Source organism: Podarcis gaigeae, assembly GCF_964106915.1.
Source record: "Podarcis gaigeae genome assembly, chromosome: 5".
Taxonomy (NCBI): Eukaryota; Metazoa; Chordata; class Lepidosauria; order Squamata; family Lacertidae; genus Podarcis; species Podarcis gaigeae.
The window spans coordinates 99,429,879-99,449,280 of NC_139681.1; the positions used below are offsets into that span (position 1 = coordinate 99,429,879).

The 19,402-nt window shown below is 48.6% G+C and overlaps 1 protein-coding gene across 7 annotated transcripts in view; it reads left to right on the plus strand.

The window, feature by feature from the left end:
- LOC310844863 (tumor protein 63) overlaps window positions 1–19,402 on the plus strand; it is a gene marked incomplete at its 3' end in the record, with an annotated part of 94,120 nt that overhangs the window by 67,691 nt on the left and 7,027 nt on the right. For 3 of the 7 annotated variants that reach the window (XM_083739564.1, XM_083739567.1, XM_083739568.1), the window contains exons 4-8: window positions 593–708; window positions 2,497–2,606; window positions 3,549–3,685; window positions 5,956–6,038; window positions 6,378–6,520. In XM_083739564.1, coding sequence (XP_083595690.1) covers window positions 593–708; window positions 2,497–2,606; window positions 3,549–3,685; window positions 5,956–6,038; window positions 6,378–6,520 — 589 coding nt within the window. Of the gene's footprint in view, window positions 1–592; window positions 709–2,496; window positions 2,607–3,491; window positions 3,686–5,955; window positions 6,039–6,377; window positions 6,521–19,402 lie in introns of all 7 variants that reach the window. The other 4 variants (XM_083739562.1, XM_083739566.1, XM_083739563.1 and 1 more) reach the window with 3 other exon arrangements.

The following is a 19,402-nucleotide window of genomic DNA, read 5'->3' on the forward strand; positions in this document are numbered from 1 at the left end:
GGTGATGGGGTGTGTGGGTTTGAAGTGACAAGAAAAGAGAGTTTTTAGCAGGGTGTTCTGGGAAGAAGAAGAAGGGGAGAGGAAAGACTGGGATCCATCTTGGGCAGGCTGGCTGAAGGCTGGCTAGGAGAGATGCCTTTGGACTCCCTGACTGCACTGCTGTAAGGGACAATCCCCCCTTGAAATGGCCATACTGGACTCCCTCCAAGAAGACTGTAAATAGTAAATAGGCTAATAAACCATATTTCCTAAAGCTACAACAGTCTCCACCATGCCTCCATTTTCCAGAGGAACCACAGACCTGGTGGACTCTCGTCATCACTTGGCAGAGAGAGGGGCAGGCACCCCACTTATGTAACAATATGAAGCATAGCTATAGAGTGACAGCAGCGAGCACAACACCGGTCCATTTCAGTCACTGTCACTAGGGACAGCTCTTCAAGGGGGAGTTGAGGTACACCAATAGGTGCAGGGATTTTACAGCAAGACATGAGCCCTGGACTGTGGAAGTTCGCTTGTTTTCCTCGGGTTATCTCTCTCCGAAACACTGCTTCTTTTGCTGACCTTGTTCCTTTCCCGTACGCTTTTGCAGGTCAAATAGCTCCTCCCAGCCACCTGATCAGAGTGGAAGGAAACAGCCATGCTCAGTATGTGGAAGACCCCATCACTGGCAGGCAGAGTGTCCTGGTCCCATATGAGCCACCACAGGTGAGTTGTGTGGGAATCTTCAGGGAGGCAGGAGAGGACATATTGTTTATTGATATCCTTCCTAACTTGCGCTAGCAAGTTCTATAACTTAGCAGAGTTTTACATTCCCCTTTTAAACACACAGCAGGTAGCTGGTTGCAGGCTTGTTTAAGCCTCTCACTATTTGGTTGCTGGTAAGTTCCCTTATATCCCTCTTAAACGAATAAACATGCCACAATCTTGTTTAGAGCATATAAAAGTAGTTTAGTCACATTCTGTTCACAGCTGGATCCCAGAAGGCAGACTTAGTTACAAATATGTACATACGCATCTACCCCATATGGGGCGTTTATCCCAGTTACTGCAGACTGGCCGTCACTGTAGTTCGCATGACGAAAGTAAGATGGAAAAGAAGGGGAGGAGGGCTGTGTGCCTTGTTCTTTTGTTACCTGCACAGGTAAGGCCATGCCCACCTCTAGTCACATGCAAGAGGAAGTATGTCCCAGTCCAGGAGGAAACAGGGAGTTCCGACTGGCTGGAGCAAACATTCCCCTGCATGTCCACTCTAGGAAAACAAGGAATGTTGTACTTGACTGCTACTTAGGTATCACATCCCACAAGTTGGGAGGCTGGCGTCTTCTAAGCAGGACTGTTGTTTCGTCCCTTCAGATGCAACAGAATAAGCCCATTCACACATCGCACTAAACCATTGTTAATGTTTCACTGCTGCCCCTTGCTCTTCCCTTTCAGCAAGCGGAAACAACCAACCTCTGCACACGCTACCAAGTGCTGTGACATTTATCTGTTTCATAAAATCTATTCACTGCTTGACTGTAAGAAACAAAGTAAACCAACCTCAAAGTGGTCTACAGAAAAGAGAAAACAATGCAGTAATCAATGAGAAAAATAATAATCTAAGACTCTTGGAAAGTTAAAATGCTTTAGCTGAGATTCCTGCATTGCAGGGGGCTGGACTGATGAGCCTTGGGGGTCCCTATACAATTATAGGGATGCAGGTGTTGCTGTGGTCTAAGCCACTGAGCCTCTTGGGCTTGCCGATCGGATGGTGGGCGGTTTGAATCCCTGCCACGGGGTGAGCTCCCGTTGCTCAGTCCCTGCTCCTGCCAACCTAGCAATTCGAAAGCACGCCAGGGAGAGTAAATAAATAAGTACCACTGCGGTGGGAAGGTAAATGGTGTTTCTGTACACTCTGGTTTCCATCACGGTGTCCTGTTGCGCCAGAAGCGGTTTAGTCCTGCTGGCCACATGACCTGGAAAGCTGTCTGTGGACAAACGCCGGCCCCCTTGGCCTGAAAGCGAGATGAGCGCCGCAACCCCATAGTCGCCTTTGGTTGGACTTAACCATCCAGGGGTCCTCTACCTTTTACCTTACCAGTACAATTCTGTGATCAATAAACTAAAAACAGATTAAAACTTGTGGCAACTTTTGAAGCATCTGAGTGCTGAAAGGGTACAAGAGGAGGCACCTGCCTGATCTCAATAGGCAGGGAGTTCCAAAGTGTAGCCGCTGCCGCACTTAAAAGACCTGGAATTCTGCTGCCAGTCGAAAAAGACAGGACTGGGCTTAAGGAGACCTGCAGCCCAACTTGGTACAAAAAAAGTTCCTGTGTCAGAATTAATGTTACATCTGAAGCAGACGAGTTTCTCTCGGAGACTTTGGAGAGGGGAAGGGAAGGGATCCTTTATGGAGGGTGTGTGTGTGTCTTGCATCAGCCTTCAGCAAACCGATCACTTCCTGCGTGACTCAGAGCTGACTCAGTATAACTCCCCCTTTTTTCTTCTGTCCAGGTCGGCACAGAATTCACCACCGTCTTGTACAATTTCATGTGCAACAGCAGTTGCGTCGGGGGCATGAACCGGCGTCCGATTCTTATCATCGTGACACTTGAAACCAGAGAGTAAGTCGCATTAGCAGGAGCTCGGAGTGGCAAGCGATGGCCTGACCCTGGCTTGGACGCCACTGCAACTTGATGGGAGATATAAAAAAAAATGAGTCCCAAGCAAAAAAAAACCCCTACACACCTTGATCCTGAAGCAGAAGGGGCTTTTGTTTTCATTGTGCACAAACACAGCAATTCCCAATTCACAAACAGGGGCGTGTAGTCATACAATCATAGGATAGTAGAGAATCGTGCCCGGAGGTCCTGCCCCATAATTACTGCCAAATATTGCAGGTTCCACCAGCGCAGGGTTGATTATTTAATTTCTATACCCCATACTATATTAGCCATTTCACTAAGTGGTCTGCAAAGAAGATATTAAACTAGATATTACAAAAATACAGTTACATATAAAAAGATTGCATGAATACAAAGCTACTAACTTATGGGGGTGGTGGTCCAAGGCTGGGATTGCTCCGTTGGTAGAGCATGAGACTCTTAATCTTAGGGCTGTGGGTTCGAGTCCTGTGTTGGGCAAAAGATTCCTGCATTCCAGAGGGGTTGGGCTTGATGGCCTTCATGATTCCTTCCAACTCTACAATTCCACGATTCTGTGATAATATATATAAATCAGTTTCAGTTAGTAAGACTCCAGGATGTGGACTAGGCCCTTGGATTGGTCCAAGGACACAGGCTGGAATCTTAAAGAGGAGCCATGCACACAGATGCATTCATGTGCTGGTGTTTGGGGCAGACTCCAGCTGTAGGCAAGGTTTAAGGCTCACGGAGGGCATCGGTTGGGTCCAGTGGTTTGCGAACCCGGAGCTTGGCTCCCAGATATGTGGGTTCATCACGGGTTGCCGTTTCCGTGCATAAAATGCTTGCCCGCTGTGTTTATTTTAGTGCCAGCCCTCCCCGTGGCTGTGAGCTAACAGACCCCCCGTTTTCTCCATCCTCCAGCGGGCAAGTCCTGGGGCGCCGGTGCTTCGAGGCTCGGATCTGCGCTTGCCCGGGCAGGGACCGCAAAGCCGACGAGGACAGCATTCGGAAGCAGCAGGTCTCCGACAGCACAAAGAATGGTGATGGTACGAAGAGGCGTAAGTAGGCCAGAAGGGGGCGCTTGAGGCTGTGGCTGGGTGGTGAGGGCACGGCTGCAGGGCTCAGAGAACCAGCAGAGGGGAAGGGGTTTTGTGGAGGCAGTGCTTTAGAAATGTGCAAGCTTTGAGGTTCACACAGAACCCTTTGGCACAGGTTGAACATAAGAAGAGCCTGCTGGGCTATGAGTAGGCAAACTAAGGCCCGTGAGCCGGATCTGGCCCAATCGCCTTCTCAATCCGGCCCGTGGACGGTCCGGGAATCAGTGTGTTTTTACATGAGTAGAATGTGCCCTTTTATTTAAAATGCATCTCTGGGTTATTCGTGGGGCCTGCCTGGTGTTTCTACACGAGTAGAATGTGTACTTTTATTTAAAATGCATCTCTGAGTTACTTGTGGGACATAGCAATTTGTTCATTATTTTTTCAAAATATAGTCCAGCCGCCCACAAGGTCTGAGGGACAAGCCCCCAGCTGAAAAAGTTTGCTGACCCCTGATCCAGCCCATCACCTTGTTCTTTCAGTGGCCCACCAGATGCTCCTGGTTTGCGTAAAAGTAAAGGAAGTAAAGGAAGCACGCGGGACACGGGTGGCGTGTGGGTTAAACCACAGAGCCAAGCACTTGCCGATCAGAAGGTCAGCGGTTTGAATCCCCGCGATGGGGTGAGCTCCCGTTGCTCAGTCCCTGCTCCTGCCAACCTAGCAGTTCAAAAGCACACCAGTGCAAGTAGTTAAATAGGTACCGCTCCGGCGGGAAGGTAAACGGCGTTTCCGTACACTGGTCTGGTTCGCCAGAAGCGGCTCAGTAATGCTGGCCACATGACCCGGAAGCTGTACGCTGGCTCCCTCGGCCAATAAAGAGAGATGAGCGCCGCAACCCCAGAATCGGCCACGACTGGACCTAATGGTCGGGGTCCTTTACCTTTTAAAGGAAGCACTGGGTCTACCCTGACATCTGCTCTGTCAGCACTGAACCCCAGATTCGAAGTGGGGCGTATGCTTAGCTTGTCCATGGAGCAGGTGGTTCACATACTAAAGGCTCCAGGTTTAATCTCCAGGGAAATCTCCAGCGGTTATCAAAGTTTTTTCTCTGGGCTACATTTTCAGAATAACAATTTGCTCGTGCCACACCAAGTTTTCTTTTGATAAGAAATACACTGGGAAACAAAAGGAAACAAATTCCAGCAGTGCTTGACTCATAACATAGAACACAACTGCAAAAATCATGGGGTATCCAGAAAGTGCAAAACAATGCAGCTACAAAAGAGCAGGAATCATTCCCAAATTATAATTCTAAACTCTTACGTGTGTATGTTAAGTGACAAGGAGAGACGTGAGCTTGCTTTTGTTGGATAATCTTATTTAGATGACGTCTCGTTTGAGACGAACCAACTCTCCTCTCCTCAACAGCACAAAGAAACCTCAGAATTGAAAATCCTTGTTCACAAATATATTGTCTTCAGCATCACTCAATGCTCTTTTTTAAAATATATATTTATTCATTTATTAAATTTATATACCCCACCTCCTGGATCGCAAGATCTCAGGGTGGCTCAGTGCTCTTGCTCTCATTTTGAAAACATATCTGTCCATATTTTGCAATAATAATAATAATAATAATAATAATAATAATAATAATAATAATAATACTTTGATGCTCTACTTACTACACTGAAATGTTTAAATGTGTCTTAGATTGCTCTTGAGTGTCTCTGCCATATTTGCTATTGTTTTCTACCACACCCTTTGAGAATCAGTGGCCCTTTGAGAAACTCTTAAGTAGCCATTCTGAGAAACCAGTACAGTCGTACCTTGGATCCCAAACGCCTTGCGAGTCAAACGTTTTGGCTCCTGAACGCCCCAAACCCAGAAGTGACTCTTCCAGTTTGCGAACATTCTTTGGAACCCAAACGTCCGACGAGGCTTCCAATTGGCTACAGGAGCTTCCTTCAGCCAATCAGAAGCTGCACCTTGGTTTCCAAACGTTTTTGACTTCTGGAACGGGTTCCGTTCGACTTCCAAGGTACCACTGCACTGGGCAAAATAGACCAATGGTCTTGAGACAGTTTGAGGCAGTCTATTTATTATTATTTTGTGATGTGACTTTTCGCACTCCACCCTTCCCACAAAAAATAGGAGCATGGGGCAGGCTCACTGTGCAGCATGCACACTGCAGAACAGAACAGAGAGGAAACGTGTTCCTTGTGGCTGTGACTTAGGTTGTTGGACTTAGCTTGACAACTGCCATTGTCTCCCTTCCCTCCCTTTGGCAGCCTTCCGACAGAGTACGCACGGCATTCAGATGACTTCGGTCAAAAAACGGCGCACCCCCGATGATGAGCTGCTATACCTTCCAGTAAGTGTGGCATGCCTGCCCCCCTGTCCTTGCAGAAACCTTTTGCCTCATTTGTGCCGAACCATTTCCTGGCGGGCAGGGGAGAAGAAAGGGGGGTGCGGTGGGGGTGGGTCACCCCAGGTGTCATGCTGCAACCCACCGGCCAGCAGCCAAAACCGCGACTCAGAGCTTCAGAAGCTTGTCAGAAGCTGAGCACGCAAGCCAGCAGAGATAACAAACTCTTCACGACGGAAGGGCGGACAGAGGCATATGTAAAGCATTGGACGAGATGGGCGACTGGTCTGGTCCAGCAGCCCTGAGCATCTCTTAAGTTTCTTCCTCCCTCTCGTCTGTGCTCAGGTGCGAGGCCGGGAGACTTATGAGATGTTACTGAAGATCAAGGAGTCTCTGGAACTGATGCAGTACCTTCCCCAGCACACCATTGAGACGTACCGGCAGCAGCAGCAACAACAGCAGCAACACCAGCACCTGTTGCAGAAACAGTGAGTATTCGGGAGCCGACTTGCAGCTTGCCCCAAAAGCACCTGGGCCGGGGGGCTTGAGAGCAATGGAGAGGGGGAGGGTGGCCAGGGGGCTCTCCACGCGCATGAAGAGCATCGCTCTTGCTACGCTGCCTGCCGCTAGCGCATCCCTGACCCAGGACAGCGTCCCTTTGGCTTTGTTAACACGGTCGGTCAGTGAGCATGGATGCTCGGATTTGCTTGTTGTTTTGTGCAGAAGTGTGTTTTGGGTGGGTGGGCGGGATTCTGGGGCCAACCAGATACCCGAGCGCAAGAGTCCTCTCTCTTTGTGTGATTCCCAGGAGCTGGTATTCAGAAACATTGCTATCTCTGACGGTGGCTAGCAGAGAGAGGTGGTATAATAATAATAATAATAATAATAATAATAATAATAATAATAATAATAATAATAAAGTATTTATACCCCACTCATCTGACTGGGTTTCCCCAGACACTCTGGGTGGCTCCCAAAAGAATATTATTATTATTATTATTAATACAGTGGTACCTCGGGTTACATACGCTTCAGGTTACTCCGCTAACCCAGAAATAGTGCTTCAGGTTAAGAACTTTGCTTCAGGATGAGAACAGAAATCGTGCTCCAGCAGTGTGGCGGCAGCAGGAGGCTCCATTAGCTAAAGTGGTGCTTCAGGTTAAGAACAGTTTCAGGTTAAGTACGGACCTCCGGAAGAAATTAAGTACTTAACCTGAGGCATCACTGTAAAGCTATAAAACATCAGACATTAAAAACTTCCCTAAACAGGACTGCCTTCAGATGTTTTCTAAAAGTCAGATAGTTGTTTATTGCCTTGATATCTGCTGGGAGGGTGTTCCACAGGGCGGGCGCCACCACTGAGAAGGCCCTCTGCTTGGTTCCCTGTAACCTCACTTCTCGCAGGGAGGGAACCGCCAGAAGGCCCTCGGAGCTGGACCTCAGTGTCCAGGTTGGACAATGGAGGTGGAGACGCTCCTTCAGGTCTACTGGGCTGAGGCTGTTTAGGGCTTTAAAGGTCAGCACCAACACTTTGAATTGTGCTCGGAAACGTACTGGGAGCCAATGTAGGTCTTTCAAGACCGGTGTTATGTGGTCTCGGCGGCCGCTCCCAGTCACCAGTCTAGCTGCCGCATTCTGGATTAGTTGTATTTTCTGGGTCACCTTCAAAGGTAGCCCCACGTAGAGCGCATTGCAGTAGTCCAAGCGAGAGATAACCAAAGCATGCACCACTCTGGCGAGACAGTCTGTGGGCAAGGAGGGTCTCATCCTGCGTACCAGATGGAGCTGATAGACAGCTGCTCTGGACACAGAATTGACCTGCAGCTCCATGGACAGCTGTGAGTCCAAAATGACTCCCAGGCTGCGCACCTGGTCCTTCAGAGGCACAGTTACCCCATTCAGGACCAGGGAGTCCCCCACACCCGCTCACCCCCTGTCCCTCAAGAATAGTATTTCTGTCAGGATTCAGCCTCAATCTGTTAGCTGCCATCCATCCTCCAACCGCCTCCAGGCACTCACATTTGTTTCTGCTGGAATCCATTAAGGAGATATTTTTATTTGGGAAACTGCGAACCACCCGGGGAGTTTTATCTTTCTCAGCCCCAGGAGAGAATTTCCAGAAGGCAGCCCTCTCTTGGTACCTTCTGAACAAGAGTTCTGCAAGTGCAAGTTTGTTCAGGGCCTCCGTATGTCTGTTTTCAGGTAGTTTGGAAGACTCCCCTTGAAGCACAGGGGTTTTCCAACAGGGGAGGGAAAAGTCTCCTAGTAAGCAGAGTTGCGCTGAAATAAACGAACCTTTTCCACTTGCTGCTGCTGACAAAATTGCTTTGTGATAGTTACTGTTTTTGGCTCTTCGGGTAGGCAAAGCTAGCATTTTTAAGGCTGTTTGCTTTAAAAGCAAACAAACAAACCAACCACCAGCAACCCATCCACTTAGTTAACAAACCTCCCCCTTTCCCCCCAAATCTCCTTGCAGGCATCCAACTGCAGTAGGCACATAGCAAAACTAGACTAGTCGTGCAGTTAGGTAATTCTAGGTTCTGGACTCCGTGGTCTCACTGGGTTCTCTTCTACAGATGATAATGTGTGTTGCTTCTTTGAAAGCACCTCCGGGTGCAAGTAGATAAATAGGGACCGCTTACCAGCGGGAAGGTAAACGGCGTTTCCGTGTGCGGCTCTGGCTCGCCAGAGCAGCGATGTCACGCTGGCCACGTGACCCGGAAGTGTCTCCGGACAGCGCTGGCCCCTGGCCTCTTGAGTGAGATGGGCGCACAACCCCAGAGTCTGGCAAGACTGGCCCGTACGGGCAGGGGTACCTTTACCTTTACCTTTACCTGCTATATTTGGGGCTCCATTGATGGCACCGCTGGGCTTCTACGGGATTTCAGAAATGTGAAGCTGTGAATCCTCTCTCTTTGAATAACGCAGAGACCAAGACTCTTGTTGAAAGCTGGAATGAATGCAACGGAGAGCTGTGTGTGAACACAAACACACACCTGTGCACTCAGTATTTATACTTTTCTGAAGTTCTTTCCAATTATTTCCCCTAATTTCCCTTTTTTAAAACAACAACAACAAACAAACAACTAGTGTTTTCTGGATGCTAAAGCCTTCAAGGTTCTTCCAAGCCTTCAAGCAGGACATCAGCACGAGAGCAGCTCTCCCTTCCTGCAATCCCCATTAAGGGAGTTCGAATAATATGTATTCATTTTTGCAACTCACATTGCACAGGAAATGTTATGGCTTATCCGCACTGCCAGCTGCCCCACTGCTTTCCTCCAGGGAAACCTAATCTCCAGTGCTGAATCGGAACAAACAGCAATTGGGTTTTTCTGTGGATGTATGTTCCAATTTAGCACTAGAGAGTGGGTTTTCTGGGGCAAAGGCAAAACCGCTTGGGCCCGTGCTCCCTAGGCATGGGAGAAATGGGAATGTGGCCGAGCCCTTAGTCCTGCCATGGGGACGTTGCCTCAGGAGGTCACTGTGGCTGCCTGCTCTGTGCAAATGCCACTGCTTGTCAGCAGGGTTAGAAAACCAAGATATGAAAGCTAGGAGCTGAATGGGACATTAAGCCTAGGTTATGGGTGCAACAACGGAATGTCTAGGCATGCTTTTTTAATAACAAGAATACAAAGCTGAAAAGGAATAGACTGCAGCTAAAATATTATGTTCATTTTTCACATGGTCTGGTCCCTGCCCACCCCCCCCTAATATTCTTAAGAGGGTCTCTTCTCCAGTCTTCAGGGAGCAGCTGGAAGTGAGGAGGCAGAAAAAGGTCCTCCTTTCCTTCCATTCTGCAGTTTTATTCTCAAATCTTAGGCGCCGCACTGCGCCCAAAGCTCAGAAACTGCTTGCTCTAATTAAATTCCCTGTCTCAAAATGCGCCTAGAACAATGGGAGTTTCGAACGCTGCTTGTCAGGTTTCAAAATTTTGGGAAGTGTGTGTTGCACCTGTGTCTTGCCCAGTAGAGTGGATTTTGCCTGCTTTTTCTTTTGCATGCTTTTCCTTCTGTGCATGGTTTTCTGACCTCTCTTTGCGTCAAATACCTTCATGATCTCAGTGACTCTTTGAACCGGACTATTTTCCTCATCTGAATGTACAGGACTGAGCTCCTGCAACACGCATGTTCAGGGAGGGCAAGGAGGACGGACTTGGGTGCTACTTCCACCCCAACACCTTTAGTTAAAGATCTGTGGCTTCCCATCAAACCTTGAAAGCTTTTTCAGAGGCTGCTGTTTGAAGCCAGCTGAACAAAGTTGCAAAGGATTCTCTCTGGAATTCTGCCATTGCCCTGCAGGTGCTCAGCGAGGGGAGACTTATACCTCCTTTTAAAACAGCCCACCAACAACACTGGGCTTCCTTTAATATGCAGCCAATTCTCCCCCCTCCCCGCTTTGCTCACGTTCAGTCCATTAGGGATGGTTTCAGCTGGTGCAATAGAAAAAAAGAGCCTTGAAGGAACTTGACAGGCCTTGCAGGCTTACATTGCAAACCCAGATGTCTGCAAGCGTCCCAGGTCTGCATTCTGATTGTGCCACTGAGCTGCTTTCAAAGCCTTCTGAACTGCCAGAATAGGCCAGAATGTCCCACTGGGTCTTCGCCATTCAGAGCCCGCTGCCACCCCAAACCGTTTAGTTTGGCATTGCAGCCTGCCAAGTGCTTTGACCCCAATATGACCCCACCCGCCATTTTGCAAGTCCCAGGCAAGCAGCAAAACTGGGCTAGGCTAGTGTCTTGGTAGACACTATCTTTACAAGAGTCTTTAAGTCTTAAAGCCACCCCACCCCACCCCTTGGAAAATCACACCATCGACAAGGAACTGTGCATCCCTTGTTAAATATTGCAGGGCACAAGGGACATCGCCAAATAAATATTCCCAAGCTGTGCCAGACCTGCTGAGTAGTGACTTTGGACATACCGGTAATTGAAACAAATAGATTTGCTGTATTGAGGTGGACTTACAAACCAGATTTCTTCCAGCATCTCCCACAGCTGGGATAACACCTCTATTCTAGAATTTCCCCACCTCAAGTCTCAGAATGTTCTGTTTTGATTGATCCAACACTTGATCCATGTTTCACATGTGGGTTGCATGTGGACAGGAATTTATGCATAAATTAATCAGCTATATCCCCTGATAGCCACAGAACAAAAGGGGTTTCTCGCTCTCACAGCAACCTGGCCTTTGCTCTGCAGGAGTCCTTTCGGAAACATCCCTCCGTGGTTTCAGATTGGGGCGATAGAGCTTCTGCACTGCATGCAGAATGTCCCAGGTCAATCTCTAATGGCCCCTCTGGGTGGGTCTGGGGATTGTCGTCCCCCCCCCCAATCTGAAATCCCAGAGAGCCACTCCCAGTCAGAGTCAGAGTCAGGGCCAGATTTCGGTTTGATGAGGCCCTAAGATACTGAAGGTAATGGGGCCCTTCATATGTCCAGCTGTCCTTTGTCAGCAACAAATTGTTGCTTTTTTGTGTTGAATATATTCTAGATGGTGATTTATGGACCTCATAGGTACCTAAAGCCATTTGCACATGTTGCCCTGCAACCAGTCCATGCAGAATGTAGGCACCCTATATATAGAAAGGAGCAAAGCAGGGATATTTTAGGGAGCAGGCGAGCAGGCAGGGCCCATGACTTACATCATAGGAGGCTACACAACACAAAACACTGTTGCTGTATGTAGGTTTTATTTTGTTTTTTTATCTTATATTTTGGAAATATACATCCAGGTTTTATTTCCTTTAAATTTTGGGGGGGCCCCAAGAGAGTGGGGCCCTAAGCTATAGTTTGTTTAGCTTATATGTAAATCTGGCACTGGTCAGAGTAACCAATACTGACCTGGATGGACCAGTGATCTGACTTGGAATAAGACAGATTCCTATGCTCCTAAGATCTGCTCTTTCTCTCTGACCCCATGTTCTGCCACAGTCTTTTCTTTCCTCCTCCTGTTCCTCTGGGTTCTGATCATGAAGGTATTTCTCTTTGTGGCTGCTCAGACTTGGTGATGGTTCCTTTATCTCCTCTCCTCTCTCTGGTTCCTTCCCCACAGCCTCCTCTCAGCGTGCTTCAGGAGCGAGCTTTCAGAAACGAGGAGGGAGCCCCCCAAAAGAAGCGACACCATTCTCAGACATTCCAGCCCCACAAACCCTTCTTCTGTCTACTCATAGACCAAAGCGGGGAGGCTGTTTTTGTGTGTGTGCAGAGGTTTTGTCCAGCTCCCTTGTTGCAAGGGGGGAATGGGAGGAAAAGGGGGGGCTTTAACTGAGCAAAATGGCTTGATTGAAACTGAGCAGGCAGCAAACCGCTGCAAAGGGATCAAGCTTTTGCAGGAACAGCAGCTACCCTAGCTGTGGACTTAGCCATTTCCAGGTCTGGTACCACCTTGTCTTCTTCCTGCATTGTAAAATGTGGTGCTTCTGTTTTCACCCCTCAGCCTTCGGATGATTTCTTTTGAGCAGGTCTCAGTCTACAAGCATATCTTAAAGATGTGTGTTTACTTGCTAAGACAGAAGCGCAACTTACGGCCTTGAGAACTTTTGATTGTAAATCTGTAAAGTGCTTTTAATGCTGGTCAGAGACTAGTAACGTGTATAGATTTGAGATGGCCTGTCCCTGCTGGGCAGACGGACGACACGAGCACATTGTGAATCAGATGAAACTGTTTATTTCCTACAGAGTTGGTGTTGCATTTGTCCGCCGCCACTCACAACATTTCTACCTTTGTTTGCAAAAGAGATCACACAGGAACCTCTTAAGTGAGTGGGGGAATTGCTTAGCTTTTGCTGCTGTAAATCAGGCGCTCAGCTCCAAAGTTCCTATTTTATTCCCATTTTGTCTTCACTGCAAGGAATTGCCTCAAGTTTGTAGCAAATGATGGAACACAGCCTTACCTGCAGTTATTCACAGTCCAGCAAATTCAGCAGGCTTATGATGCTGGAAGGTGGTTGGCCAGCCCAGAAATCAGGAGGGGCAGATGCATTTCATTGGTTAACCTTTCGTGGAGGGAAGGGGCATTTGGGTATTGAGACATCGCTTTGGGATCTGCTGTTCTTCCATATTTTAAAAAAAGACTATGCAGCCTCATTGAGATTCTGTTTTCCCCCTTTTTCTTTTTTCTTTTGCTCTGTGATTTAATCAATGCCCATTTGAACTGTCTGGAGTTAAAACAAAGCAAAACAGAGGAGTGAACCCTTAGCAGATTGGTGCCACTCACGAAACAAACAAGTTCAGGTATTTTAGGATCCCGAAATCTGGACGGCGAGAATTTTGTCAGCATCCAGGCAGAGATGCAAACATTACTGAGTATTGAGACTGGCTATCAGTACTCACTGGTTGATATCCAACTAATTCGCAGAGTAGACCTGCTGAAACCAATAGTCTTAAGATACTACCCATTCTCTTCAGGGACCAGACCCCCCATAATAGAAATTGTGGTTGTTTTCTCCACTAGATTTCAGAGGAAAGAACAAAAAATTGCCCCATGAATATCTCCTGGTGCAAATTGAATGTTGACTTGTGATTTTGGCTTACTGCAATCAATAATAATAATAATCAAGGGAGTCATTTCTGAGTTTTGCACAGTTACACAAATACATAACATGAACTTGAGTTCCAGATGTTCCATCAGCCCCAGCCAGCATAGTCCAAAACATCTGGTGGGCACCAGGGTGGCAAAGGCCAGCTATAGGTTCACCAGTGATTCAGACCATGTGCTTAAATAGCCAGTGAAGTACATGAGCCATGTTTTGTAGAAACACAAGCGACACCTCATGTTTTCTCCATAATTGATCAGTCCAAACCTCAGTGTGTTGTGGTTTCTTCAAGGTGTGTGTGTATGTGTGTCAGTTATGCTGATTCAGTGTGGTCCACCTCAACAAGCCTTGCAGGGATTGTGGTGGTCACCAGACTGACCCTGTTGGTGGATTGGGAGTGCAGGTGAAGCTAAGCAGCTAAGGACGTGACTAGCAAACCCAAAGGAGCGCCATGTCTGCTTTGTGAGGAGAAGAGCAGGAAACTCTCGTAAAACTGAAGCGGAAGGGGGCCAGGTGGCACGTCCTAGTGAGAAGGTTTGGGTGGGGTTGGATGAGCAAGCTGTAGAAGATCTTGGGGCCTCCTCCTTTTTCTGCTTCGTGCTTCCTGCCCTTCTGGTTTGCACCTAAATCTTGTGACAACAGAGTGTGGGAAAGTGCCATGTGGGCACAGCCTGGCATGGAACCCAGAAAGTAGAAGTAGGTCACTTGGCTTCTGCCTCTGTTTACAAGAAATGGCTCTGTTGCTGTGCTAAGTCAGCCTGTTCTGTGGAGATGAGGAGAGCCTCTTTCTGAGTGCTCTTCCTGTCCACCACTCCTCGTGCCCCTGGCATGCCCGCCTTATCCTGGAGCCACCTCCCAAGCACCCCCAGCCCACCCCACAGACCCTCCTGCTTCTTCCAGCCAGCAGTTCCAAGAGGCAAGACATCTGCAGTTGGTTAATTGACCTCATTAAGCCCTAGGAATGGGAAAGTGCAATGAGTTGGCTCAGGGTTCAAAGCGATTCCAAGGTGTAATCTTCCTTGGGATTCATTAAGCATCATTTGATGTGGCTTGGGTTCTGCGTTCCAGATGATGTTTTGGGAAGGGAACTCTGGGAAGAACTTTCTCTCGGTAAGAGCTGTTTGATGGCGGAACAGGCTCCTCAGGAGGTGGTGGACTCTCCTTCCTTGGAGGTTTGAAAGCAGAGGTTGGGTGGTCATCTGTCCTGGGTGCTTTAGCCACGATTCCTGCATTGTGGGGGGTTGGACTGGATGACCCCAGGGGGTCCCTCCCAACTACAGTTCTATGAGATGAACCCCATTCACTGGGAAACCACACACATTCTCTGGTCAGCCCTGAAAAAGGTTTCACACTGAGCAATATTCCTTTCACTCTTATCATCTTACTCTTCTTAATTTGTGGTGCTGGTTTTCAATAAACTTTTGCATCTTGATTTTAACTGGAGTTGCCTCCTGTCCCTTTGTCTCTCTTTTTTTTCTTTTCCTTCTCCTCTCACAACAAATGAATGTGCTGTCCTTCCTGCACTCATCACTCACTCTCCTCTCCTTCAAACACGCCCTCGTCTGACTTTACCAGCTCCCAAAATCACCTTTTGTGTCTTGCCAAGTTTTAGACGAGGTCTGTGCAAACAATTCCATTTTGGTTCATTTCCCCTCTCATTATGGGTAGCGTGAAGATGGAGAAGGACTTAAGGTAAAGGTAAAGGTACCCCTGCCCGTACGGGCCAGTCTTGACAGACTCTGGGGTTGTGCGCCCATCTCACTCAAGAGGCCAGGGGCCAGCGCTGTCCGGAGACACTTCCAGGTCACGTGGCCAGCGTGACATCGCTGCTCTGGCGAGCCAGAGCCGCACACGGAAACGCCGTTTACCTTCCCGCTAGAAAGCGGTCCCTATTTATCTACTTGCACCCAAGGGTGCTTTCGAACTGCTAGGTTGGCAGGCGCTGGGACCGAGCAGCGGGAGCGCACCCCGCCGCGGGGATTCGAACCACCGACCTTTCGATCGGCAAGTCCTAGGCGCTGAGGCTTTAACCCACAGTGCCACCCGCGTCCCTAAGGAGAAGGACTTTGTCGGGAGGAAATGCTAATAGGAATTGGGGAGGTGCAATTCAATTTCCATTTACAGGGGATCTTACCTAGCTTCCATTTTCTGAAACAATATGCAAACCGAAGCACAGTTATCCTTTGAAACGTGCATTTCTCTGAATTTTGCAGTGCGTTAAAAGGCTGGCGAATTTTCATGACGGCATTTAAAATAACAATAATGCACAAAGTGATGTGAAACTGAATTTAAGATTGCAAAAAAGAGAGAGAATCAGGAATGGACAGATCTGCCCAGCCCTGCTCACTAGTCAAAAACACACAAACACAGCCTTGCTCTTCACCCCAGAAGGGGGTCAAGCCTTTGCAATCAGGCTCAAGCAAGGGGTTTGCATGCGTTTGGTGTGCACCTTGACTTAAGGACCCAGGAACTTACCTGGACTAATAGTGGGAGGTGGTGATGGGTGCACCCTAGACCCCAGTGGAACTTCTCTTGGAAAGGGACTGCCCAACCCTTAATCTCTGGTGGGAAATGCTTACTGCATCCGTCATTTCCAATGAGTCTTCCAGGGACGGTATCAAAGGCCTCTCTCACTCCGCTGGTTTGGAAGAGAGGCAGAATCAGTTTCCTTCTAATGAATCTGGGTTTCTTCTCTAATCCCGGTTCCTGTTAGGGAAAATGTTCTCCAGTGAGAGCTGGGGAGGGCCTACTGTCTCTGCCACCTTCCCATACCCTGAGGCAAACATTTGGGAACTTGGGAAAGGGGGAGTCGTGTCATTCAAAGTGTTGGTGCTGACCTTGAAAGCCCTAAATGGCCTCGGTCCAGTAGACCTGAAGGAGCATCTCCACCCCCATCGTTCTGCCTGGACACTGAGGTCTAGCGCCGAGGGCCTTCTGGCAGTTCCCTCCCTGCGAGAAGCCAAGTTACAGGGAACCAGACAGGGCCTTCTCGGTAGTGGCACCTGCCCTGTATAACACCCTCCCACCAGATGTCAAAGAGAACAACTACCAGACTTTTCAAAGACATCTGAAGGCAGCCCTGTTTAGGGAAGCTTTTAATGTTTGACACACGATTGTATTTTAATATTTTGTTGGAAGCCACCCAGAGTTGCTGGGGAAACCAGCCAGATGGGCGCGGTATAAATAATAAATTATTATTATTATTATTATTATTATTATTATTATTATTATTATATAGCTCACAGGTTTCAAGTTTCTTCCGCACACCCTTAGGGGAGGTGGAGGACCCCCATGGCAGAAAGGAGCATCGGGCAAAATACGCCAGATGACCATTCTGCCGTCTAGCCTTCTGAATGATCTTAGAGGACAGGATTCTGGGAAGCCCTTCTGTAGATTCCAGGGTGGGGATGGAGCAAGGAATGTAATCTTGTGAGCAATCTGACTGCTCCTCTCCGCTGTGAATGTTGGATTCCTCTGTTCTTCTTAAGCGAATACACAGAGGAAAGAACCTCCAGAGTCTCTGTGAATACAGCATTAAGAGCATGAGAAGAGCCTGCTGGATGAGGCCAGTGGCCCGTCTAGTCCAGCATCATGTTCTCACCAAGGCCAAGCAGATGCCCCAAAGGGAAACCCGCAAGCAGGATTCAAACACAAGTCCTCTCCCTTCCTGCAGTTTCCAGCAACTGGGATTCATAAGCATTGCTGTCCCTGACTGGGGAAGCAGAGCAGAGCCAGGATGGCTAGTAGAAATCCACTGCCTCCATGAATTTGCCTAATCCTCTTTCAAAGTCATCTAGGTTGGTGGCCATCACTCGTGCAGGAGTGAGTTTCACAGTTTGACTCTTCTTTCTGTCCTTTCTTTCACCTGTCCTAAAGATCCCAACCACAGTTGCCATGTCGAACAACTGAGAAGGATTTGTGGCCCTGTGCTTCTTCAAAGACATGTTTTGCTTTCAGAACTTACCATAGTCACTTCCTGACATCTCCAATGGTCTCAGGTAGCAGAGCTCTTAGGGACGCGGGTGGCGCTGTGGGTTAAACCACTGTGCCGCTTGGGCTTCCTGATCAGAAGGTCAGCGGTTCAAATCCCCGTGATGGGGTGAGCTCCCGTTGCTCTTTCCCTGCTCCTGCCAACCTAGCAGTTCGAAAGCATGTCAAAGTACAAGTAGATAAATAGGTACCCCTCCGGCGGGAAGGTAAACGACGTTTCCATGCGCTGCTCTGGTTCGCCAGAAGCAGCTTAGTCATGCTGGCCACATGACCCGGAAAAACTGTCTGCGGAAGCAGACAAACGCCAGCTCCCTCTGCCTGTAAAACAGGATGAGCGCCGCAACCCCAGAGTCATTCACAACTGAACTTAATTGTCAGGGGTCCCTTTACCTTTAGCAGAGCTCTTGCTCATTCGAACAGTCCTCTGTGGTCGTTTCATGGCTAGGACTCTGTCTTGCCTTCAGTCTTTCTGTGGGTCTCTGTGCATCTACAGCCAGATGGTCTGTGCAGCTGATGTGTCTGTATGTGCACATGCACACAGGGGGTTGGGTGGCAGGAGAATGCAGGTTGCATTGGAGGAAATGGGCATGGAGGGATCCCCACAACAAGGGCCAATGCACTTCTGAGCCCAAAGCAAGCAAATCACCTGTCATTCACTCTCTGAGGCTAGAGCAACAATGCCTATGGGTCACAAGGGAAGATAGTTGCCCTCCCACCAAGTAGGACAGATAAAACAAAGTCCTTCTTCAAGCAGCACAGAGTCGGTCCCCCAGGAGGCACTGATGGTCACCAACCTGGGTGGCTACAAAAGAGGATCAGTAAAATTCAAGGAGGAGGAGAGAGCTATCAATGGCTACTAGCCGCAATGGCCATGCTCTGCCCCCACAATCAGGGGCAGTAAATGTCACTGAAATTCTACGCAATGTTGATCCAGAGCAGAGGTCCTCTGGCTGGGTTGGGACGATATGGGATTGGGGGGGCAACTCCGATCTCTAGCGGGGGCACAATTAGTGCCAGCACCGTCCGTTAAGTGTTTGGGTGTAATCTTTGACACCTCCCTTTCCATGGAGGCGCAGATTGCAGCTATAACAAAGGCGGCATTTTTTCATCTCCACCGAGTTAAGCAGTTGGCTCCTTACCTCTCTCGCCCTGACCTAGCCACTGTGATCCACACAATGGTCACCTCCAGACTGGATTATTGTAACTCACTCTATGTGGGGCTGCCCTTGAGATTGACCCAGAAACTCCAGTGGGTACAGAATGCCACGGCGAGGCTCCTTATGGGGTCCTCGCTGCGAGATCACATTCACCTGGTGCTATATCAGCTGCTCTGGCTCCTGGCAGAGTACAGGATCAGGTTCAAGGTGCTGGTTTTAACCTTTAAAGCCCTATACGGCCTAGGACCCTCGTACCTACAGGACTACCTCTCCTTGTATGTCCCACGGAGAACCTTACGGTCTTCAAACAAAAACATCTTGGAGGTCCTGGGCCACAGGGAGTTAGGCTGGCCTCAACCAGAGCCAGGGCTTTTTCGGCTGTGGCTCCGATCTGGTGGAACGCCCTGTCACAAGAGCCTAGGGCCTTGCGGGACTTGACATCTTTCCGCAAGGCCTGCAAGTCAGAGCTGTTCCACCAGGCTTTTGGCCAAGGCACAGTCTGACCCCCTCCTTTGGTGATCCTCACAGAACTCCAACCCAATGGTTGTCATCAATTTGATTTCAACTGATTTTATAATGAATTGATCTTAGAATGCTGTATTATTTTACTGTTGTTAGCCGCTCTGAGCCCGGCTTCGCCTGGGGAGGGTGGAATATAAATAATTTATTATTATTATTATTATTATTATT